The sequence below is a fragment of the Aristolochia californica genome, unplaced genomic scaffold, assembly GCF_029961685.1.
Source record: "Aristolochia californica isolate CCGP_79_NKW_82.1479 unplaced genomic scaffold, dmAriCali1.0.hap1 SCAF_16, whole genome shotgun sequence".
NCBI classification, from domain to species: Eukaryota; Viridiplantae; Streptophyta; class Magnoliopsida; order Piperales; family Aristolochiaceae; genus Aristolochia; species Aristolochia californica.
Genome location: NW_027181837.1, coordinates 1,819,828 through 1,844,660, shown reverse-complemented (window position 1 = coordinate 1,844,660; position 24,833 = coordinate 1,819,828). Strand labels below are relative to the sequence as shown.

General features: G+C 38.8%; 2 protein-coding genes across 3 annotated transcripts; both read right to left on the bottom strand.

Moving 5' to 3' along the window:
* Positions 1 to 7,323: 7,323 nt before the first annotated feature.
* Positions 7,324 to 11,740, bottom strand: LOC137953677 (phosphatidylinositol N-acetylglucosaminyltransferase subunit C). 2 transcript variants are annotated; one of them, XM_068801141.1, is made up of 3 exons: positions 11,451 to 11,740; positions 7,685 to 8,447; positions 7,324 to 7,537 (listed from the first exon to the last, which is right to left on the bottom strand). In XM_068801141.1, the coding sequence occupies exons 2-3, from the start codon at positions 8,368 to 8,370 to the stop codon at positions 7,465 to 7,467; spliced, it is 759 nt and encodes a 252-aa protein (XP_068657242.1). In that variant the 5' UTR covers positions 8,371 to 8,447; positions 11,451 to 11,740; the 3' UTR covers positions 7,324 to 7,464. The 2 variants fall into 2 exon arrangements, with proteins under 2 accessions (XP_068657242.1, XP_068657241.1); XM_068801140.1 differs by having other exon boundaries at positions 7,324 to 8,447.
* Positions 11,741 to 12,575: 835 nt separating this feature from the next.
* LOC137952860 (methylmalonate-semialdehyde dehydrogenase [acylating], mitochondrial) lies at positions 12,576 to 24,580 on the bottom strand. The gene is made up of 19 exons (XM_068799947.1): positions 24,503 to 24,580; positions 24,304 to 24,404; positions 24,127 to 24,198; positions 23,876 to 24,037; positions 23,700 to 23,778; positions 23,132 to 23,286; positions 22,860 to 22,923; positions 15,692 to 15,771; positions 14,969 to 15,034; positions 14,676 to 14,726; positions 14,413 to 14,564; positions 14,048 to 14,138; positions 13,709 to 13,789; positions 13,538 to 13,615; positions 13,398 to 13,433; positions 13,259 to 13,302; positions 13,071 to 13,149; positions 12,877 to 12,967; positions 12,576 to 12,787 (listed from the first exon to the last, which is right to left on the bottom strand). Exons 1-19 carry the CDS (start codon positions 24,525 to 24,527, stop codon positions 12,678 to 12,680), a joined length of 1,617 nt encoding a protein of 538 aa, XP_068656048.1. The 5' UTR covers positions 24,528 to 24,580; the 3' UTR covers positions 12,576 to 12,677.
* Positions 24,581 to 24,833: the final 253 nt, after the last annotated feature.

Here is a 24,833-nt window from a genome sequence, read left to right as displayed (position 1 = left end):
AGCAAAAAACTAATATGATAACAGGAGCTTCGACCATTTCAATGTCAACAATGGAGTCAGATTTTGACAAAAACACAGCAGAAAGAAACGGACTCGCAGTCTCCTGTATTTTTCCAAGAAACAGGTTCGAAGCTTCGCCCAAGTCTTTCCTGTTCTCACATTCGCCGACGAGAAGGAATGAAAGACACGTAAAGGTTGCTGCTGTGATTTGGAAAGGGAAATCGACTGGTTTTTCAAGCTTGAATGTCTGAAGCGTTCAAAACGACGTCTTAGAACAGAGAATTAATTAACAGAATAATACCAGTGGTGATTCGGAGTCTGAAATGAGCAACTGGAAATTGACAAATCGGAAGAGACGTTGACGAACTTCTGCTTGAAGGAAGGTCAGAATGAAGAAGCCAATTTATTATCAAATGGAGAGAAACTCTTACGTGTTTTTGATGGAGAGAATCGACGAGGCTCCTGATACGGTTTTCCATCCTTCTTCTTCTTCTTCAGGAAATTCTTTAATGGCATTAATGCATTAAAGACTCCATCCTGCTGCCACAAGTATTAAAGAATTGTTAGAATGACGTGAGAGCATAGTTGACAGGTTAGGTTTCAAGTTCGCAAAGAAAGGGTCCAATTTATCTCAACCATAAATGTGGCCTCATCAATGCCAAACAAAGTCACCAATAACAATATCTCACCCTGGTAAGAAAATTTATTTCTCGATAGTTGGTATCACTAAGGTCATAGATAAGTAAGTTTGAGGATAAAGGAAGGAGATGAAGTAACTCAGCATCTTTCTATGGGTAGAACTCACTTGAAGCTCTTTTAGACTTTGTTTTAATACTTGAGTGGTCAAATGCAATGGAAGACAAAAATTTCCTCAATTAAATGCAATATAGAGATAAACAAGTTAAACCACTAACCAAACTATATAGAGTTTCCACATTAAGTAGAACACCTTTTCTCAATATAGAAATAACTCACTAGCTTATGGAGACATTCCTCGTGTGCCACCGATTACACGAATCTATACTCGGAGACACCAAACTACGATAAGACCCACCACGTTGTAGTTAGGAAGTGAGGCGTTTAGGATAAATTAATAATTATTTTATTTATTTATATTTTGTATTATCCTTAAAAAGAATTGTCTTATATGTTTAGGGGTATTTTGGTCATTTTAAAATATTTTATGGTTTTGGGTCGCTATTTAAATTCGTTATGCGTCCAATTGTAACTTAGTGGTACAATCTTAGGCAGGGAAATAAATCAATCACCGAGTACATTGCTCAATTTGATGAGTTCTGAATATGGTGTTCTGTTATAGAAGACGAGGTCATCACTTTAAACATATTTTGAAAGGGCCTAAATGATTACCTTAGATGAGAGATGATGCTTCGAGGTGTCACCACCATGGAGGACGCTTATGCACTTATATATAAGTATGAGTTAGACTCCAAATTTACACCCACATGACGGTCAGGCACGCATATAATACCTTTTAGGTCTTCCAGTCTTGAAGTCTCTCAGGAAAATCAATTTTAGGAGCTCCACCTAAGAGACAGTCACACCCCCCTATCAAGGGTATGAAAAAAATTGTCAAAATTCAATTCAAGGATCCAATGTCATTAGTGTCGACGATTTGGGCCCATTGTAGCACTCGAGCCATTCTTGTCGAGGATCAAGAATATCCACACGAAGACCAAGAAAACATCGAGTACAAGCCTGATCCCACCGACTTTGATCCCTTAGATGAAACAAGTGAGGAAAACACAACCACTGTGAATTATGTCAAGCCCGTTCACACTCACGTTAACAGGCTAAATGTTGTCCGAAGTGCTTTGACTCAGATCAAAGAGTCTGACGACTAGCGCTAGACTACTATCTTTCACACTCACATCAAGTATCGGATAGTGATAATTACATCCATGCCATTTCTTCCCGCACCATTGCGCACCTCGAGCTAAAGACAGTTCCACATCCCAGACCCTATCAAGTTTCGTGGGTTGATGACACTTCTATTACAATTGAAGGTAGGTGTTTGGTACCCCTTCAATTCCTCGAATACAAGGAAGACATTTCGTGGACGTAATTACCATGGATGTGGGTCACATCATCTTAGGCTGACTCTGGTTGTATGACTGAGATGTAACCATTTATGGGCATTCAAATATCTGACCACCTCCACCTAGTTTGCAATACGATCCAGAAGGAAAAGCTGCCAATCTCCATAAATGCTCTTTCATGATTGATCAAGTGGTTTTCTTGGGTTTTTTATTAACTTCTGCATGCATCATTGTCGACCTCCAAAAAGTAAAAGTCATTGATCGAGTGGCCAGAGCCATCTACTCTCTATGAGGTTCATAGTTTCCATGGTCTTGCCACTTTCTATGGATGATTTATTAAGGAATTCAGCACCATCACATCCCCGATCACAGATTGCATGAAGAAAGGAGAGTTTTCATGGTCGAAAGCTGCCTCTCGTGCTTTTTTAAGAAATCAAGAAGCGTATGACTGAGATACCTATTATGAGATGGCCTGACTTCTCTAAGGTGTTTGAGGTAGATTGTGACGCATCGGGTATAAGCATAGGAGGCATACTTAGTCAGAAGCGACATCTCGTTGCGTATTTCAGTGAAAAACTTAATGCTGCCAAACAAAAGTACTAAACCTATGATAATGAGTTCTACGCAGTATTCAAGCTTGACGTTACTAGCGTCACTATCTACTTCTACAAGAATTTGTCATATACTCCGACCACGTGGCCCTTCACTATCTCAACTCCCAAGAGAAACTCAATCACATGAATGGCTGGTGGATTGAGTACAGAAAATATTCATTTGTCCTCGAGCATAAATCAGGTGATAAGAATAAGGTGGTTGATGCCCTAAGTTATAGAATAAAACTATTGTCCGCCATGAGTATTCATGTTACTAGATTTGAGAAGTTCAAAGACGAGTACCCCTCATGTCCCAATTTTGGGAGCATTTATACTGAACTACGAAAGGGACCACATCATACCATTGAAGATTACCACATTCAGAATGATTATCTATTTCAATCCAACAAGTTATATGTTCCCCACATATCTATCCGAGACTTCCTAATTTGGGAAACTCATGCAGGGGGACTGGGGCGATATTTTGGGCACAATAAGACCATCGCAAAAGTAGAGTGTCGATTTTACTGACCTAGTTTAAAAAGGGATGTTACCAAACTGGTAGGACAATGTAGGACATCCCAATTAGCCAAATACACCAAACAAAACATTGGCTTAGGGGTGGCACCTAGCCAAACCATTCGAGCTTGGCTTGAAAAAAGCTCGGCTCAGTTCAGTTTTTAGTTGAGCTCAGCTCGAGCTCAAATTTGAAATAACGTTCATTAAGTATAATAAGCGAAACTCAAGATTTTCCAAACTCTGCTTGTTAGCTTGTGAGCCGACTCGTCAACATACATTTTTTTACAAAAAATACACTTTACTCCAATGCTCTCGTCAATTCCCTCCATAGTTGGTTGATAGTTGCTCTTATTTACCTCAAACCTCAAAGATGATTGATCGTTTAACCCTTTTGGGTCTTTCAACATCTAATGTTATTGTTTGCCAATGAAATAAACACTATTGATGGAATGTTTGTTTTTTTTTTAGGTCTATTAAGTTAGTTATTATACATTAGTATGCTCCATTACAAAGCCTTAGACTCTTATGTGATACGTTACAGTTCAATGGTACCAAGATCATCACAATATTTTTTTTATTTTTTTTTGTATTTTTTTCGTTTTAAATATAGGTTGGAGCTCGAACCCGATTCAAGCTTAGACTCAAACTCAGTTAAATTTTTTGCGCTCGAGCTCAATTCCAATTTTAGGCTTGAGCTCTAAGTATTCAAATCAAACCAAGCTTGAACATAAGCAGGTTCGAGCTTGGCTCGGCTCGATTGTTACCCTTAACTAGGCTATATACTAACCTACCAGTCCCTACATGTCTTTGGCAAAACCTCAGCATAGACTTTGTTTTAGGCCTCCCACGTACTTTTCGAAAGCACGACTCCATTTGGGTCATAGTAGACCGTTTTTCCAAGATGACACATTTTCTCTTGCACTAAAACGTTTGACACCTAAAAAATTGTTCGACTTTTCTTTGACGAGATTGTCAAGTTTTATGGTCTACCTCATACCATTATATTTGATAGGGATATCCATTTTATGAGATGTTTTTGGAAAACGCTTGCATTTGATGGGTAAAAAACTGAAATTTTCCTTGCCTACCACCTCCAAACCGATTTTCAAACTGAAGTTGTTAATCAGAGCGTGGGAAACCTCCTTCGCTGCCTCCTAGGAGAGCACCACCACACTTGGGATCAGGTTATCCCAATATCACAATTTGCTTACAATCACTCAACAAATAGGTCTATCGGCATGAGCCCATTCCTTGTTGTCTATGATTATCAACCTAGGAAATTGTTATATCACATACCTGTGTCACCTCATGCTAAGGTTTTGGAGTCCCCTACAAAATTTGCATGTTGAAATTGCTAAACGACTCCAAGTGAGTAATTCCCAATACAAACTTCAAACCGATATATACATAAATGTCATAAACAATTTAAAGTGGGTGATTATGTCATGATTAGGATTAGGCCTGAGCTGTTTCCTATTGGACCCGCCTGGAAGTTGCAATCTCGTAGTGCAAGACCTTATAAAGCACTAAAAAGGGTTGGTCAAAAAGCTTATATTGTGGATTTGCCATCAGATTCGAGCATTAACTCCACTTTTAACATTGAAGATTCGATAACATGTAAAGACCACCCCTCCATTCCTGATGACCCCTTTTCCTCACCTTTTGACTCCACCTCATCGCCTGACACACCCTCTCCTTAGTCTCCCAATATCCCTTTGGACCCTATTCCATTACCCATAACACCAACATATAAATAACATATTTATGCTATTTTGGATGAACAAATTGTTTTCACCAGGAGTGGTACGGTTTAACGTTTCTTTGTGCCATAGACAATGACTACACATGAATTACTAAGGGGGGGTTAGTCCCCCAAATGAATACATGAAGATCAAGTTCATGTCCAATATGAAGATCATGTCAGTCATGTATATGAAGATCATTTTCGCACTTGGTGTTAGTGTTGACGACTTCATGTGCACTGGAAAATAGTTTCCAGTGTTAGTGCCCCAACATGAGAAAAACGTAAAAAACAAGAGAATCTCTAAACTTTTACAGTACAATTAATTACAACATAATCTTTAAACCCCAAATTAGGTAAAACAACCATTATTACTACAAGAATAAATTATTTAATGTATAATTAAATATATTAATATATTTATTAATTAAATTAGATATTTTATTATGCATTAATATGGTAATTACATGAGCTAATGAAATACGCACATGATTAATTACAAATAATAAATAAATAACGTTATAAATAAAAAATATGAAAGTAATACGTTGAGTTATTAATTTATTAATAACATATGATATACTTTAACCTAAAAATGAATAATTTAAGAGAAAAAATTGATCTAATCATAAATTTAACACACTATATATTTGTACATAATATATTTTATGTATTATTAATTAATAATATATTATCACAAAATTTAAAACCATTGGTTTAATTAACTATAGCAATCGGATAATTATGCCAAAATAATTTATCAAATATTTATTTTTAAAATATTTTAATTGTGACTATTAAATCACTATTTTAATATAGTAATTATAAATTAAATAAATTAAGTAAATAAAAATAATTATTGTATAAATAAATTTTATAAATTAATGATTTTGATGACAATAGTTTTAAACTATCGTTGTCTTCCTCAGGGGCGAAAAATTATCGTCGTCTTCCTTAGGGGGCGAGCCAGTGGGCAACGACGACGGCGACGGGCCAGTGGGCAACGACGACGATGGCGGGCAACACCGATAGAGGCGACGCTCCGACGGTACGCAGAGAGGGAGAAGAGAGGGAGGCCGAGAAGCTCTGCAACAGATGCTCGACCTCCTGTGCTCTGCAATGGAGGTCGAGAGGGAGAGGAGAGGGAGGATGGTTGTTAAACCGAAGCAGATAGCTGAAATCAAAGCCGAATGGAAAAATTGATGCAGAATCGAAGTAGAAATTAAGAAATCGAAGCCCAAATGTCAAAATCGAAGAAAACCGAAACTGAAATAAGAGAAATCACAAGAAATTGGAAGGTCTTTGGGGGAAAAAAATAATAGCGTGAGGGAGAAGGGAGTGAGATGCCGAAAGGGAGAAGAGAGGGAGAAGAGACAGAGAGATAAGAGAGAGGGAGAAGCGAACGAGAGGTTCAAAGGGAGAGCGAGTCAGAGAAGGAGGACACCGGAAAGACGTTCGCAACGAGAGATGGAGGCAGTAGAAAGGGAGACCAGAGAGGAACGGCGAAGACGAGAGAGGGAGCAGAGAGCTCGGGGTTCAAGGAGACGACAGAGGAGCTGCGGGAACGAGAGGGAGGTGCGAGAACAAAATGAGCGAGACGGTCTGAGCTAGAGAGAACCCCGCGCATGAGTCATATAGATGATTCTCAAAATCGGGCAGAAAACACTTTCCGCCGTTTACTCTTGGGACATGAACTCCTAAGTCATATATGTTCATGTACATGACTTGAATTTCGACGCTCCCTAAGGACATCAGGACATAAACTGTATAATGCGCATGAAGATCATGTCCCGAATCATGTGCACTAACCCCCCCTAAAGATACAACAACAGTTGAATCCTGATTTGTTCAAGTATTACAAGAGTTAACAAAAATCCCACTTAACATGGATAAATTTTTCTTAACCCAAGAGAGTTGATGGGAACATCCCTCATATACCACCGATTACACAAATTTATACTCAAAGACACCAAACTACAACAAGACCCACCATTTATAGTTGGGGAGTGAAGCTTTTAAGACAAATTAATTGTCATTTTATTATTTATATTTTATATTATCCTTAAAAATAATTATCTTATTTGTTCTAAGGCATTTTGGTCTTTAGGACATTTTGGCCTTTAAGGGTATATTAGTTATTTTAAAACATTTTAGGGTTGTGGGTCATAAATCGTTTATGCATGTAATCTTAGTCCTCGCTGTTTTTCTTCATCCTTCTCTCTTCCGCTCTTTTTCTTCTACCTTCTCTCTTCCTTCCTTATTCTTCTCCTTCCTCTATTTCCTTGCTCGTTCTGCGTCACAGGCCTGATTTACCAATAAGGCAAACAACAATAATTTCGCTGCTGAGTCAATGAACCAAACCATCAAAACCTACAAATACAAAAGAAACACTCAGAAAACAAGATCACCTTCTGAATCTGAAAACCTCTTTTGCTGTTGACATCAAAATTGATGAAATGAACAATTCTGAAGTAGACTACCAGAGAAAGGCGATTCAGTTACAAGCTCACTGTGTATTTACATATTCAATAATGTCAAAAAGTATTGATTGATTTTACTCCGTTATATCAAAGCAAAGCTTGGCCTCATCCCATGGGCCATTGATCTCAAACTTATACTCGTGCATCCTGATAAGCCAATAAGGACAGACCACTGAAATGAAAAACAACAGACAGAAGAACAGCGCAAACAAAAGCCTATGCAAAGGAAAAATAACACCCAACGCGCCTACAGTCAAGAAAAATGAAACCCATAAATGTAGCTTAAATGAGTACCTCTTTATGCAATACATTACCAAAGGTGCAAAGAGGAAGACCTGCAAGGAGAAAAGCATTATAGCAAAGACATGAAGCCTCGAAGGAAGGCGGGAAGCAATAAGAACAGAGGCTACTATTGATGCATTCAGAGAAATATTGCTGGTTAAAGTTGGATTGTTAAGAGCTCCTGGGGGTCTAATTGTTGAACCTGAATAATCATGTAAGAAAAGATGAACCATGAGAAGTGAAACAGCTAATGCCCATATCGAGTCAGAGCTGATTGATCTAGTAAGAGTTTGGTAAATAGGAGCTAACAGATATAAACCACTTATAAAGAAGCTGATATGGAGGAGATATTTAGAGAAAAGATGAAGGGAAAGCTTGCGAGCGGTTAGTAAGAGGACTAAAAACCCAAGGATAAGAAGTCCTACATCAAGTACGAGAAGATAAATCTCAGCAATGTTGAAATTTAATGTGTGAGCCCACACACAGACCAACAAGGCCACAATGCAAAGATACTGAGAAATGGAGACAGAATCTCGCATCACTTTAAAGAAATCCCTCTTAACAACATTGGCATTCATAACCATCTCTGCAAGGAAGGACTCATCAGTGTAGTTATCATCATATCCAGGTTGCATTCCTCCATAGGCAACTTTTTTCCATTTTGGTCGAGGGGGATCTGCTTCAACTTCACCCTCCATCACAACCCAATCTACACTGGGCAAATCAAATTGGAATGCTGAAGCCCATGATTCAGTTTCCTGTATCTCAGACAAGCCTACCAAAGAAATGGAAAATTGAGCATTCAGATTTTTACACAAAGATAAGAATCAAACAAGATATTGTGATTAAACACAATACAAGCAGATATAAATAATAATAGGAGTTCATATACATTGTTGTGGCTTCAGTTACATATTTCAATATTTCCTTCCTATTGCTAAAAAATTGAAGGTAAAATATACTGGTATCCACAGAAAAAGATGCTACGCTTAAACTCCAAAAGTTACTCTTCTAATTTTGCATTGAACTTTCCAATCCAAATCCGTAATTCCAAAGGCCTAGGAAACACCAATTCTGCAATCAGTCAAAATATAGGTCCAATGACTTTTTCAGTACTAAAATACAAGAACAATCCTTAGATTTTCTGGTCCAGTGTCCCTTACTTCCCCTCATAACCACATATATTTAATTCAGTATGTGAAATGCCACAGGGAACCAGAACACGATGTTCAACACTTATAAAGAATGAGTTCACCAATTATGCAAAATGCAAATCCTCGTTCATGTCAAGCATCGGTAATCAACAAAAATAGTATCTCATATTTTGTTGGCCCAGTATTATCTCCCACTAAAGGCATCTCCATTAGCTTACCTTCCAACTTCAACATTGTTAGCTGCATAATTGTATTGCAAGTTAAAACTGATAGAAACCTTTCATTACATTAGTGAAAAAAAAAAGTCAATCAGTAAGTTGAGGTTTCTTGCCAACTAACATGTTATACTCGAATTAGACTATTTGATACAAGGATTTTCACACTCTATAGTCGGAGCCAAGGGTTTCAAAGAGAAATTTCAAAGGTACGCACCCAAAAAAAAAAGACATCAATTAAGAAAAACCGAAATGGGTTGTCAGAAATTGACAATTGAACAATATCTGGAGGCTGCATCATAAAGTAGAAGTGGCGAGGTCCTAATTTTCAACTTCTACAGTTCTTACTTCTAACAATACAAATAAGTGGATCCAGATTAAGAGGATATGAAATTTAAAGAATTCTAGCATGGGTTATCTTACTAGTCTCTTTCTTGACGACTCTGGAATTATCCGGAATGGGGGGTATGATTAACAGCAGAAGATGAGTCCCACAGCAGGAAGCATGGGTCATGAAAAAAAAACCAAGATTAATGTCATCTTCTCCTCTTGCAAAATGAAAAAAAAAAATTCCTTGGTAAGAATCGGCAAAACACAAAATCTGGCCAACACTTGGCCCCGATAATGCCCTTTCCTAGAACTTATATCTCAATAAAAGCTAGAAACATTTTTCCTGGAAAGCCCTAATACATTATAATACTTTTACCATTGAGTTTTAGTAAAATAAGATGTCAAATAACAAATTTTAAAATCAGTTTTTATTTGGAAACAAACTGTTCAACTTAAAATCAATTATTCCACTTGATACACCACATTTGAGCTATTATATTGTTATAAAAATGGTTAGCTAATTCAACTTGTTCATATCGTAGATGTCTATACCGTAGGCTAGTTAATTTCTTCCTCCAAATCATGTTTGTCTTCTTCCTCCTCTTTAAATTCCGCATCATCCCCAATAACTTCAACTAATTTTTCTCCTTCAATCTTATCAACAATGTGATATGATATCCTTATAGACTTTAGTGGGCAGACGGCAGGAGATTTTTCCTTTGTGGACCAGTGAAAACGAGAAAAATAAACCTTTCCATCTAACCAAAAGCTGCACTCTTGTTTGTTAAATTAATTCCTTCTCTTAAAGCTATAAATCTCTATGTGAAATTCATAGCCTTTTGTCCGCATCTGGTATGTTTTTCATGTGCAAAACCATTACAGGGCAAGTATTCCTTGGCCAGTAGAGAATATTAATGCACAGGGAAGAAGGGACTGTCACTGTTTCTTGCTTCTATCTATAGTTACAAGGAGTCTTGGACCCATTACCAAAAACAAAAAGAAACAGCCTTGGTCCCATGACAACCAGACTTGATGTCCCTCATCAACTTTGCCACCAAAGGATATGAGAGGACTGAATGCCTTCTATCAGACTTAAAGCTAAGTTAAGAATTTTGGTTGTTTGTATCATAAGAAGAGCAACCAGCCTATTAGACAGATTAGTTTTGTAGAAGTGAATAATATTGCTAAGGCTTTGGTTGTTTTTTTAAAACAGAAGTATCAAATTTCAGAAATCAAATGAATTAGAAACAAATCCAACTACCCAATTCCAGCACAAACTAAATAGAACTTGGAACTTCAGAAAGCCTAACCATGCATAAATTATTTCAGGCCCTTAATTTCAACAATCCTGCTCAAATACTCAATTAATCCTCTACAAACTAAACAGAACCTGGAATCTCTGCAAGCCTAACTATGGATTAATTAATGCAGGCCCTTAATTTCAACAATCCTGCTCAATACTCGAATAATCCAGGACAAACTAAACAAAATATGGAATCTCAGCAAGCCTAACCATGCATAAATTAATTCAGGCCCTTAATTTCAATAGTCCTATTCAATACCCAATTAAGCATGCCTGAACCGAAGGAGAATATGGAACTTCAGAAATTCAAACCATTCCAACTTAATTCAGAACTTTCAATTTCAATATCCCAAACTTACACTCAACAATCATACATAGAATGGAAGAAATTATGCAATTTTCGAACTTGATAGTTCTAATTTAACTCAAATCTTCGGTTCCAAAATCCAAGCTCGATACGAATATAACCATGCATAAACAAAAATACAACAAGAAATTTCAGAGGTTAGCATCCCAAATCTAACTCATAATTTCAATTTCTTTAAAAAAAGCAAAAACAAAACAAAGCTCAACACACGACCTATCATGCCTGAACCGAAAAGAAAATATAAAATTTCAGAAACCCAATGGCTCAAATCCGAACTCAATAACATCTTTCTTACTAAATTTCCATTAATCAAAGAAAACGAATTGAAAAGAGAAAATATAAGGAAAGATCAAATAAACCAACAGGAGAAAACGAGAAAATAGGAAGGTGATTTCGGATTCGAACTTACCCTTCCTCTTTTCCTCCCTTTCTCCTTCCTCGTCGACTCCTCTTCCTTTCCCTCTCTCTCGATCTCGCTTCTCGCTCTCTTCCTCTTCTTTTCTTACTCCTCGCCGTCTCCTCTTCCTTTCTCCCTCACACCCTTCCTCTTTTCCTCCCTTTCTCCTTCCTCGTCGTCTCCTCTTCCTTTCCTCTCTCTCGCTCTCGTTCTCTCTCTCTCTCTCTCTCTCTCTCTCCCCTTCTTCCTACTCTTTTCTTCCTCCTCGCCGTTTCTCTCTGTTTATGTTTTTTTTTTCCCACTCTCTCCCTCTCAAGAGAGATCGAAACTTCTCCCTCCTCCTTTATTCGTTTCATTTTAGTAAAATACCCCTAATTATTTTATCTAGTTCCGTTGCATCTTAGTTACGTATAAGTGACGCATTTTCTAAGTGAAATGGTTTTCCTACTCTTAGGATCTAATTTGGGATGGCTAATCAATACAAAAAAAATATTTGGTGCAAAACAAAATGCTATCTTAGTCATCTGATTATAATCAACAATTATCTCAACAGGCCGATTATGATCAGACAATTATCTCAACAGGCCGATTATGATCAGACGGCTGAGATAACCGTTTTATATGTTTTACACCAAATGACTTTTCGTATTAGATCAATTGTACTAATTTGGACTCATAAAATCTGAGTAAAATTGATTGAATTGAACCAAGACTTGTTAATCAGTGATGAGTAGAGATGGGATGGAAAGAAGACTCCAATCCAACTCAGCTAGTCATTGTCTTCTCAACAAACCGGAAAACCATGCTTTTAAGTCACTTGTTTTTCTGTTTGCATTTTTTGCTTTTCTCCCTATCCTTCATGTTGCCCTCTTCTACATCTGTGCAATTTCTATGCCAACCCTAAAACCAGACGACATTTTCTCATTCCTCTTTTATCCTTTCACATCTCCAGTCTCCACCATAAGCTATTCTCCCAACAAATTCAAGATTTTGGACTCGCTGATTTCCCTGAGCTGCAAATTCTACGCACATGGATATGTATTTGTTAATGCAGAATGTCACGAATGCATGTTGACCTGCAACTTCTAATGCTAGCAAAGTTTGCAGATGTGCTTCACTGAACTTAATAAAGAAAAGTAAATTACGAGATCGAGTTACTTTATAATTGATATTAGTTCTTAAATTTAATTTATTGAATTCTGACATGTAAAATCATACTAAGCCACTTTGAGAATTTATTTATGTTTTTTGTGATGTGGGCATTGCCAATGATACACCCTGGCCTGGTAAATCTTTCCACTGTTGAGTAACAGTTTTAATCTGAGTGAAGAACTGAACCCCTGCTTTGCCTGCCATAAGAGAAGAAATGCATTTTTAAAGCGAAGTATTATTGAGCTGCATTGCTTATATAGCAAAGAGGCACACGGAAATACATTACCATAGAAATTGAGATCGCCTGCAAAAGACGCCTTTGATCCAGTGAATGAGAAGAAGGGTAATGGTACAGGTATTGGAACATTAATCCCAACCTTGAAGAACATCAGATAAAATCAGACATTTTACAGTGATGGAATCAGAGAGTCAAGGCCAGTAAAAGTAATGAACCTTGTCATTAGATTTGATTCAATTTACCTGGCCTGCTTCTATTTCATGCTGGAATTTCCTAGCAGCTACACCTGATGTGGTGAATATGGATGCCCCGTTGCCATATCTGCGATAACAAGAGAACCCAGAGAGCTTATTAAACTAGGTTATGCAGCTGGGCAGGGCCTCCTCACACAATTTTTTGTCAAATCCAGGGTGATGTAACGAATTAGTACTTGTTTCTGTTGATGATGTTGATGGCTTCTTCTAGGCTGTCTGCCTGTAAGCGAGACCAAAGCAAAGATTTCATAAAATCAAGTTATATTCCAAAGAGCATCCTGCGAGTAGAATAAAACATGTAACTAAGGAAGCTACCTGCATGCACAGGAGAACTGGACCAAAAATTTCCTCCTGTTTAATATGATATAAATTAGCACCGACTTCTGTTACCGCAGTTGGAAGAAATCGAAATTCCTATCAAAACATACATAAGACGGTACGAATTTAAAGTGTACCTCATAGCACTCCATGTTACTTGTCACGTCTGCCAAAAGAGTAGGCCCCACAAAGTTGCCGTTCTCATAGCCTGGAACCTAAAATTATCCAAAAAGATTGTACAGTTCAACTTTCTATACTAGTCATGCTTATGTGATTGATGAAGCATATATTATCTACTCAAAACATACCACAATATCTCTACCATCAAGAACAAGCCTCGCACCACTATCTACACCACTTTGGATCAACTTGCAGATTCGATGTTTAGCCTGTGGATGAAAATTAAATATCAGAATGCCGGAAGCAAAATTAGATTGTGCCTTTACATCAAAAAGAGGTGATGGACATGACAAACTGCAGTCATGTATGCAATTGCTATTAGACATTTATTTTCATGCCCTTGACCAGCTTCGTTGTGGTAAGAGGGTTTTCTTGAAAAATAGGTCCTCATGAATTTTTTTACAATGTAGACCATGGGTCTGGTTGGTCCAAAGACTGTCGCTTTTAGATCAAATTAGGTCATATACCTGTTTGCTGATCACAGGACCAAGGTCTGCATCTGGCTCTGTTCCTGCACTAACCTTTAGAGCTTTTGCACGCTCTACAAGTCCCTTCTCCCTGAGATTAAAAAAAATAAAAAAATAAAAGTATGGACAGAATTCAAAGCTATAAAGAAAATTACAATAAAACATTTGACTGTCACATTCAACTGTCATATTAAACTTCATTGAGTGAAAAGTGTCAGAAAAGAACACAGCTACACAAACTTCACAGACTACCAAAAACCATTCAAAATAAAATGAGAAACATCATTGAGTAAAAAAAGTGAGTAGAAAACAAGCCAGAACTATACAGGACATACTTAAGAAAACCAGTAAGTGAATTTTTATACCATGATTGGGAGTCCCCAACAAATACAGCAGTACTGAGTGCCATGCATCTTTGCCCTGCGGCACCAAATCCAGCAGCAACTAGTGCATTTAAAGTAGCATCAACATTTGCATCGGGCATGACGATGGCATGATTTTTTGCTCCCATATTTGACTAAGGTTTATTCACCCAACAAAAAGTAAAAAGTCATCTATTCAGTAAATCTGCCAGAATTTAAGGCAGGCAATTTGTAGTGATTTGCTTAAAATAAAAAGAGATATTCACCTGAACACGTTTGCCCTTAGCTGCACCTCTAGCATATATATGCATTCCAGCCTGAACCAACAACCATCAGAGGAACAGAAGTGTCAATCCATAGGTAAAAAGTAAAACAAAAGCCTTCAAACTTTGTTTCCAAATGAGTTGCATAAAACAGCCTCATAAATTAGGATTATGTGGCTGAATTAGTATGGCCCATGTTAATAAATTGAGTGAGACTTTAATCCAACTAAAAATAGCAAACTTCAAGTTGGAGACAGTAAATAGATAAAGAAACTGCAACAAGAAGATGATCTTACAGTATTGGAACCAACAAATGATATGGCCTTTATATCACCATCATCACAAATGTTATTGACAATGTCCTGCCCAATAAGATTTAAAAAAAAAAAAGGAAAAGCAATATTCTTAGATATCAAACAATTAAAAGTCATGGGAACATCAGAAATAGAAAAAAACTCAATCAACTGAGTTTTTGAAGACAAACATAAGGTCACACAAGTTTTTGTTTTTTCTTTTTGAAAAGTAAGACCACACAATTGTATGTCAGTTAAAAACATATTGAAGATTAGAACTTAGCCGAGATGCAAATGGATGAATACCTAATAAAAACTAATGAAACGATGCATTTAATCATGGTAGAAATTAGCTTGCTGATCCCGCTTCCTTTAATTCTAGATAAATACTTCTCATTCATGTCTACTAGTACAACTATCTTTGCTAACTCAGTGGTATGATGGATCTCTTCAATTGCCCTCATGAATGTTGCTTGCTGTTCAGTGAGCAAAACTGGATCTTGGAATCAAATGCTAATGTAATCAAGTATCATGGTTCACCGTCTTAAAAAACAGTTTATGTCACACATACATATCATGAATTTGTTCATTCTTACACTTCAACTTTAGATCTTTTCAGTAGGATTAAATCATCTGAGTTAATTTTAACATATTTGCATGTGCTGCTTGGTGATGTGATCCAAAATGGTGCAATACAAAACAGATTAAACTAGGTGCAAAACTTACATTTGTACCATGAACAATATTTAAGACTCCATCGGGTAAACCAGCCTCCATAGCTAGCTCTGCTAACATCAAGGCAGCCCCTGAAAGTAAAATTTCATCAGAAATAGAGTGAAAATAAACATAATGAAAAGGAAATTCCTCTGACCAAAAACTCAATATATTTGAACTTTTTTCTTTGATCTCCTTTTTGAAGTACTTCCAATAGCCATCAACTAGGTTATTGTACATCCAGTACAAGGTCCAAAGAGTCATATTGCTAACCTTGAACAACAAGTACAGGTTGTGCTACCAGACTACATTAGAAGCAAGGTTGGTAATCTGCTGCAATGGCAGAGACAAGAGAGATAACCAGAAAGTGACACAACACCCTGGGAGACAAGGAACCCTGCACGGAAAATGTCAGCGAGGACTGTGACTTGAGGACAAGGTGACAGAACTCTGGCAATGGTTTGTATTATGATGGATTGAAGAATGGCGATGACGAAGAAGTAAATGCATGGTAAGCAAATAGATGAAGAACTGCAAACAGAACAAGGTACTTTTTCATTTTGATATGGAGGTACTCGACTTGAGGTGGAAGAACAGCAAAACAGAATGGGAAAGATCATTCGTCACTATCCATAAAGCTGACAAATATCTTTCATTAGCATCCCGATGGTGGGTTTGGACAGTTTTGTCAAGCAACTATCAGCAGCTTGCTCTGATCAGAGAGCAAGAACAAGAGAACAACGGACATGGTCTAGTATTTTATTTCTCTACCTTCGATATGAAAACAACTGGGAATGTAAAATTGTGCAATACAACGATCGAAAAACTATGGCCAGATTATACATTCCTGAGCTCACTTCTTTGGGATTTAGGTGGAAACGCCTCACTGAATGTGAAAAAAGCTTCTCCCCTTCTCCGCAGAAAAACACATAAACACCTCCTATCCCCCACCCAAACCCAACCAGATTCCCACCTCTCCAACCAACTACTAGCACACCTTCCACTGCACAAACTTCGTCAACTACCCTTACTCCCACACGGCCTCCTACTACCACAAACCCAAACTTGAAGTAGAATACCGATACACAACCCTATCATGCCATTACCCTCCACCCACAAATGTTAACTGATGGCAGATAAGATGACTCTAGGCCTGGTGGTCGGCCCTGTTTCACAAAAGACAACTGGTACAGACATCTGCTGCTGGTTAGCCACATAACACTCCTTATGTCGAGGAGCCTACTTGCGCTGCACTCAGGATTGGGAATTGGATCATTTGGTTTGCTGACCCAAAAGAAAAATATCAGGTGCTGCAATCCAACCTTCCCTTGCATTGATCATACTTTCGCAGTGGTGCATAGACTTGAGTTGACTCCATTGAGCACAACAGACATTGGATTCATATCCTAGTCCTCCCCGCAGAGCTATGACAGCCGACGATCATCAGTCAGATTACTAGCACTTTCGGCAATCCAATCAAAATTGATGAAAGTACAATCAATATGGTCATGCTTGACTCTAATTGAGTCTTCATTATTCCAACAGAAGCCTCATTGGAGCTACAAAAGGTTAGACTGGATATTGGAGATGAAGAGTTTTGGTTCCGAGTACTCTTCGAAGAAACCAATCCAAATCTCAAGAAGGCCCTCCATAATCCAAAATGGAAGCATGGAAGAAGACAAATCCGAGTCACTACTTGCCTTCTACCCAGGTCTTTGCCAATCCCATTTGTGGGAAAGACAACTCAATAAGTGACTCAGACCAGCTGCCCTTATCCAGTGATACCAGACAATATGAAACTTTAATTTTAAAACCATCCTTGACAATGATCCTATTGGACCTGTTGGCAATGCTACCGAGGTGTTGACCTCTACCTGTCCCAACTCCCAGAACCAACTAATAGCACACTCTGTCCCCTAGATGATGGCTCTCCCTTTGCCCCCAATCCGACCAGTCTCATAGACCTCAAAGAAAAGTCACCCCAACCTAATCCACCCTACCCAAATACCACTACCCCCAAAACCTGACCCACTCCCTCCTATTCCATGTGGCAATCCCGTGAGTCCATAACCCAACTTCCCCCCCAACCCATCGAGAGATAAATTTGACCACTATTTTGTCTACTTCTAAACATAATACAGTGGAGGCCACTCTCCAAAACTGGTGCCCTAAACTCTACAAGGAAACAAAAACACCCTTCACAGAAACTACACGCCTTCTTTCCATTTCAGACCACCTCTCCTCAGAACCTCAACATGCTCATGCCAATTCCGGAAGCAACATGAACCCCACCCACCATGGCTTCACAATCCAATCATTCACTACCAAGACCCCTAATTCTCACGTAGCAACACCTCATCCCAGGTTGCCAATACTGAACTAGCCCCTTTAACCCACCACCCAGACGCTCTCCAGACCTCAGTGACCTCACAAGCAGATCTCCCACATATCACAGCCTAGAAAAGACATTGCTAGGGCCAACCAACCATCCAACTACTCAATTGATTGCCAAACAGGTCGTAACTGCCTTCCTCCTCCAAGCCCGAGACTATAGAAACTTGTGAACGCTCTTCAATCCCAAAAGCACAAATATGATGAGGAATCTTAGACCCAAATGATAGAACTAGCTCGATTGATGGGTGTGGTGTACAAAGGTCAGCTCCCTGGGGTCAAGGAGATCAAAGGAGTAAGAAAACCCAAAATTAGTGATCAATATTATCATATCATGGAACGTGGATCATCTCAAAAGAGAGACTTGATTGGCACCCTCCTCGGTTCTTACAATGCCCAGATTATAATCCTGCAAGAAACAAGGAATGCTTGATTCCATAGCAAAGTACTTATGGTATTGCCCCACACTAAATTGGAAGGCTGTGAACACCATTGGTCGTTCAGGTGGCATCCTGGTTATGTGAAACAACAATAATATTGATGTCATTGATGAATTTTCTAGAGAATTTTCCATTGGTCTGAAGCTTGTTGATTGTAGGAATGGTGCAGTTTGGTACCTCAAAGGTGTATACAGACCCACTCAATATAGACAACATGCTGCTTTCCGGGACGAACACCTAAACCTCACCTAGAGATGGACCCCATGGCTTTTTGTGAGGGATGTCAATGCCATCATATTCTGTGCAGACAAATCTCCCCCAGGTAGAACTACTTCCACTATGAGAGGCTTCACAAACCACCCTAAACCCTAAACCCTAGGAATGGTGCAGTTTGGTACCTCGAAGTTTGGTACCCACCAATACAAACAATATGTTGCTTTCCTGAATGAAATCCTAAACCTCACCTAGAGATGGACCCTCCTTGTGGGGGATGTCAAAACCATTAGATTCTGAGAGGACAAATCTTCCCCAGGAAAAACTACTTCCACTATGAGAGGCTTCATAGGCTTCATTGGGAGTGCTGAACTGGAGAAGATCCCACTTTCAGGCAAGAATTTCACTTGGAGTAACGGCTAGGGTACCTCTATTCTCTTGAAGCAGGATCGGTTCTTTGCTAACATTGACTGGTTGCAGTTGTACAGGAGTGCCACTGAATGCGTCCTTAGTAAAAATACATCAGATCATTGGCCTATTAAGCTCGACACCAAGATTGGAAGATGGGGTCCTTCACCTTTCCGCTTTGAAAATGTTTGGTTATTGGAAAAGGAGTTTGATGGTCTTGTCGAGGATTGGTGGAAAGAACTCATTGTTGATGGGGTGGCTGGTTGGATGCTTCCCTCAAGCTCGGGGATCTAAAATTAAAAATCAAACACTGGTCTTCGAGCCACTGTTCTACCGCCACTGCCAGAAGAGACTCCCTTCTTACTCAAATCACAGCCCTCAATGACATTGAAGAGCAAAGGTCCTTTCTCCCTTAGAATTTGCAAATATAATTGTTTTTACTAACCAACTTCAGAAAATTGTCCATCGTGAACACATCCATTGTAAGCAACGCACTCATTTTAAATGGTTAGCTAAGGGAGACAGCCACACCAAGTTCTTCCACGCGATGGCCTTTGCCTGGTGCAAAACTAACCGAGTTAACTCTTTTTGCATCAATCGGAAGCTAAGATCAGATAGATGTGCATAAAAAATGAGTTATTGAGTTTCCTCTTTGGGCTTTACATGGAAGATCAACCTATCAAACCTATCATCCCTGGTCTTCGATTCAAGTGTCTTCCTCCACCAATTGTTGAACACATCGAACTCCCCTTCTTGCAAAAAAAAATTGAACTTGCTCTCCTCGTATTAGCTTCTGATTGTGCCCCGGGTCCAAATGGTTTTAATAGGGAATTCTATAGAAGAGTTTGGTCCCTTCTAAAGCCGAACGTCATGCTAAAAAGCTTCTACTACAAAGGAATAAAATGGAAAGCCATGAGAGCTTCCTTTGTCACACTTATCCCAAAGAAAATCAACACAAAGCTTCCAATTGACTTTTGGCCAATTAGTTTGGCGTCCAGCACATATAAGATCTTTGTTCGCCTACTTGCCAATCGTCTCAAGGTGGCTCACCCTTTAGTAATCCATGACAACCAGAGTGCATTCCTTAAGAGGTCGTTGCATTGTTGACTCTGTAATTGCTGCCCACAAGATCATAGACTAGTTCAAAAAGCATTATCACCCTTGGATTCTCCTCAAAATTGATCTAGAGAAAGCTCTTGACAGAGTAAATTGGAAGCTCCTAGACCAGCTTTTGAATTGGACAAGATTTGGTGAACGCATAAAATTCTGGATGAAGACCTACGTCTCCTCTGCTAGCTATTATCCTGCTAAACGTAACCACATGTGGCTTCTTTAGAGGCACTAGAGGAATACAACACAGTGACCCCCTATCCCCCTTGCTTTTTTATCTCATTGCCAAGTATCTTTCTACTCAGCTCTATGAAGCAAAGGAAAGAGGGATGGCTCTCCCCGATCACTCACATACCTGATCTAGACATAACTCTTCTTCAGTATGTAGATAACACCATTATATTTTGTGATGGGACCAAGAATCAACTCAGAAGACTAAAAGTAGTGTTAGGACTCTTTGAACTTGCGACGGGACAAAAAATCAATTAGAAGAAGTCCACTATCATCGGTTTTAATATCCCCGATACTTTACAGAACTATGTTGACTACATGGGGTGCTCAATATCTAGGTTGCCGACTCTCCTTTTTGACAAGAGGCCTGGCAAAAACCTGTGGAGCCCGGTTGTTTAAAAAATGGAATCTCACCTTCACATCTAGAAAGGAAACATGCACTCAAAAGCTGCTTACTCTTCTAACTACATGCGTCATTGGCCTTCCTCATCACTTCAAGCTGTTCATTCCTTGCCCAACTTCCATTAGAAATCAAATTAAAAGACTTAAAAAGAATTTCCTACGGCGGGGAGCAAAAGATGGATTTAAATATCATCTTGTCAAGTACAAAATCACAGACAACAACAGCATTTACTCGTCTCCTTTGCCTACTTCAACCTGAAAGGCAGACAAATTAATCACCCACATGCTGCAGCCATTAGCTGGAGACTTTCCGGCCCTCAAGACTCACTTCTTTCTTTGGAGTGCCCTCATGGGCAAAATCCTCAATGCCAACAACTTAAGTAGAAGAGGTAACTCCGTCCCCAATGCTCTCTATGATTTCTATGGTATCGAGGAGGAAAGCATCAATCACATCCTCCTTCATTGTCATTATGTCTGGCGTATATGGCCCCACTTCTTTGAGAAAATTAGAATCCAGACCTGCAATCCTAGTTGCTTCACTCATCTTTGTCAACTTAGGACGAGAATCTACCTTCCACGGCTGGGCAAAATCCTCCTTTCAACAGCTTTAGTCCATATCCCTTGGGGACTCCAACTTGAATGCAACAACAGACACTTTAACCTCAAACACAGCTTTGAGAATCAGGTCATCCACAAATCACTAGTTCCACGGTTCGTCAACTTAGGACTCAAAGAGAATTTGAAAATTTTCTAGCCACTTCTCTTTGGGACAATTAATTATTTTTTTCGTAGATATCCATTCCCAGCCGTATTGTGATGGGTGAGTAGTCCCACCCTTGGGTCATTAAGTTGAATTTTGATGGTAGTGCTCTCGGATGCCCAGGCCTAGCAAGAATTGGTGGTGTGCTCAGATATCATGATGATTTGGTGCTTTCTACATTCTTTGGACCAATTGGAAGGGCTAACGCCACCACGGCTGAATTGATTGCTCTCAAACATGGAATCCTCTCCTTCACTTCATGCATCGAATACTCTCCCCAGCAACGCCTTTGGACCAAAAGAAACTCTAAAGTCATTATTGGGTGGTTTTTGTCTTTATCCAATCGCCCTTGGAGGCATTGGCAAACATATTATGATATTTTGGACCTTATCTCTCCTCTTGATGTTGTTTGGTTTCATATTCCTCGGTCAACCAATTCGATTGTTGACTCCCTTCAAATGAGGGGATCACCCTTCAACATCTTGTTGTTTTAGGGCCCCCTCCTCCTCCTTTGTAGTCTATTTTGTGACTTTACCTAACATAATCTCATCCTTTTCAAATAAAATTAAAAAAAAAAAAACAGTTGGTAATCTTTCTAAATTGAATTTAGGAAGCGCTAATGCACAGTAAAAGTGAATCTCCCAAGGAACCTGAAAAGTTTTGGTTGGTCTACCCTCTATGGAGAATGTGCTTTTATTTGTTACTTTGAGCTTTTTGGAAAATGCAGTTGAATGTGTAGCCTCTTAATCTTTCTTTTTTTTCCAATCTAAGATTTTGATTACCATTGACATCATGCCACTCATTTCATGTAAGAATTCTCTAGAAAAGGCAAAATCAATACCTTCTACAGAGAAACCATATAGGCTCAAGGAAAGCATTTCTCAATTAAAATCAGTACACAGTCCATGTCCATCATAGTCTATTTCAAGCCATAGCCAAATTAGCATAATATGGATTTTCACTAATAAATGATAAATGATGTAGTGCACTCTACTCTCTATAACTAGTCGATCTATCAAGAGGCTATATCTCATCATAGGAAGAAGAAAAACGGCTCAGATCACACCATGGACCTCTTTAAAGGACATCCTTACAGCCATCTTGACAACATACACATTATTTAGTATATTAATGAAAGTATCTTCAAATTTTATTACTGACACTAGATGTAAAGTTCCTTCATTTATAGAAATAGTAATATAACTCTGATGGAGCAAGTACCTACCTGGATCTTTCTCTGATGGCTTCAAGATAAATGTGTTACCACAAGTAACTGCCACTGGAAACATCTGCAGGAATCCACAAGAATTTCGGAATCCAATTTAACTGAAGTATCATGTCAAAATAGTTTATCTAAGTTGATATTCCAGAACCAATCTTCTTCACAAGATCAAATGGCTAAGAGTAGTGTCATCTTGCTCAGTTACTAGCCAGCAAAAGTTATCACATCAAACAAGATTATAAACATAGAAATCAATTAAAACAAGGAACACTTACCCATAACGGAATCATAGCAGGAAAATTGAATGGACATATCCCAGCACAGACACCAAGCGGCTCCCTGATGCTGTATGTATCAATTCCAGTTGATACATTAGAGACATATTCTCCCATTTGAAGACTTGCCATTCCACATGCATGTTCCACCACCTCTACAAGAACAATTTGTGAATTTGAAGACAGAGTATATGATCCCTCAGTACATGGAGTTTTCCTAACACAAGCAACGTAATCTATAAACGGAGCAACCATGTCAAGGACACAACGGTTCAATTAGACTCTATCATAATACCATGATCAACTGGAGATGTTATACATCATTGTTCAGTGGTAAATCGACAGGCTAAAGTTCCAGTCCCTAAGATAATTGAAAAGTGCATATTAACAGCCACATGTGACATAACTGCTTATTATAATTAGTTTTACGACTATCCAAGTGAGCTGTGAGCTGAAGAAGTTGGTGTAAGAAAAGTACACGTTTGAGTGTTCTTAAAATGTTAACCTTTTACCTGAAAGTAAAACTAGAAGGGGGAGGGGGAACTATTCAGTGAAGATGCAAACCAACCTAAGCCACGGAAAACATCACCCTGGGCATCACGCAGTGTCTTTCCCTGTTCTGTAGTGATATTCTTTGCTAGCTTATCCTGTATCAAGTAAGATTATAAAAATTCGTCAGATTAGTCCAAAATTAGAAGGTAAAGAAAGTATCAACAGGCAAACGAATATCATTCGATCACATACAATGTCTCGGCGAATAAGTTCTTGAAACTTGAGCATGATACGCTGGCGCGTTGTAACAGGGGTGTTTTTCCACGAAGGAAAAGCCTTTTTCGCTGCTTCCACTGCAGATTTGAATTCTTCATTTGTAGTCAAAGGCACTTGCGAAACAACTTCTTGTGTCGCCTACAAAATGAGGACAAACCATCAAGAAAATTTTAAATAAATAAATTAAATCACACACTGCGGCCAGATGCCTTACTTCAGATACTTACCGGATTTAAGACATCGATGACAGACTCAGTTCGAGATTCTACGAATCCTCCCCCAATGAGATTCGGAACCCTCTGCAACAATTCAAATACAAATGAAAAAAAAAAAAAAAAACTTCAACCTGATATAAATGGTGACAATCAAAAGAGAAATGAATAAGATTCAGTTTTGATTATTACGAGAGATTTCTGGTGATCCGGAACAGCACTACTGGCTGTCGAGAATCGCAAAGCTGAGAGTGAAGGAACTTGCGCCTTGTGCCATGGACGAATGATCTTAGCTGCAACCAAGAGTACAGACAAGTGAAGATTTTGAAGAGAGAGAGAGAGAGGAGAGAAACAAAAATGCTCTGCTAAATTCTTCTGAAAGTATTTTCACCTTGGCTGAGCAAAAAGCGAGACATCTTCGCGACCACCAAAGGCTGCCTCTTTCAGCCGCTTCGCTTTACACAACAAGACTGACAACGAAAATGGTTACGGCGGAGCAAAATATATTCCATTCTACAGTCCGATTGACTAAACAAGTGGACCCCATTGACGTGACGCTCGTGAAGGCCGCCAACTCGTGTCTATCAGAATCTTTCGCAATCCGTACGAGATGGGCGTGCTGAGCTGTTTACCCCATTTACTGTTGTGCCCCTTGGAGTTGTGGGAATTTATTGAAGGGGATTTATGAGCTGTAGAAGCTTTTTGGAATGAAGGATTTGAAT

What these genes read in the sequence shown, in the direction of transcription:
- LOC137953677 (XM_068801140.1), bottom strand. Translation starts at nt 8,370, where the DNA reads ATGGAGGGTGAAGTTGAAGCAGATCCCCCTCGACCAAAATGGAAAAAA.
- LOC137952860 (XM_068799947.1), bottom strand. Translation starts at nt 24,527, where the DNA reads ATGTCTCGCTTTTTGCTCAGCCAAG. An exon ending in GCCATCAGAGAAAGATCCAG is followed by an intron (nt 15,772 to 22,859) that starts GTAGGTACTTGC and finishes TTTTACTTTCAG; the next exon opens with GGGCTGCCTTGATGTTAGCA. An exon ending in CTAAGGGCAAACGTGTTCAG is followed by an intron (nt 14,565 to 14,675) that starts GTGAATATCTCT and finishes AATAAACCTTAG; the next exon opens with TCAAATATGGGAGCAAAAAA.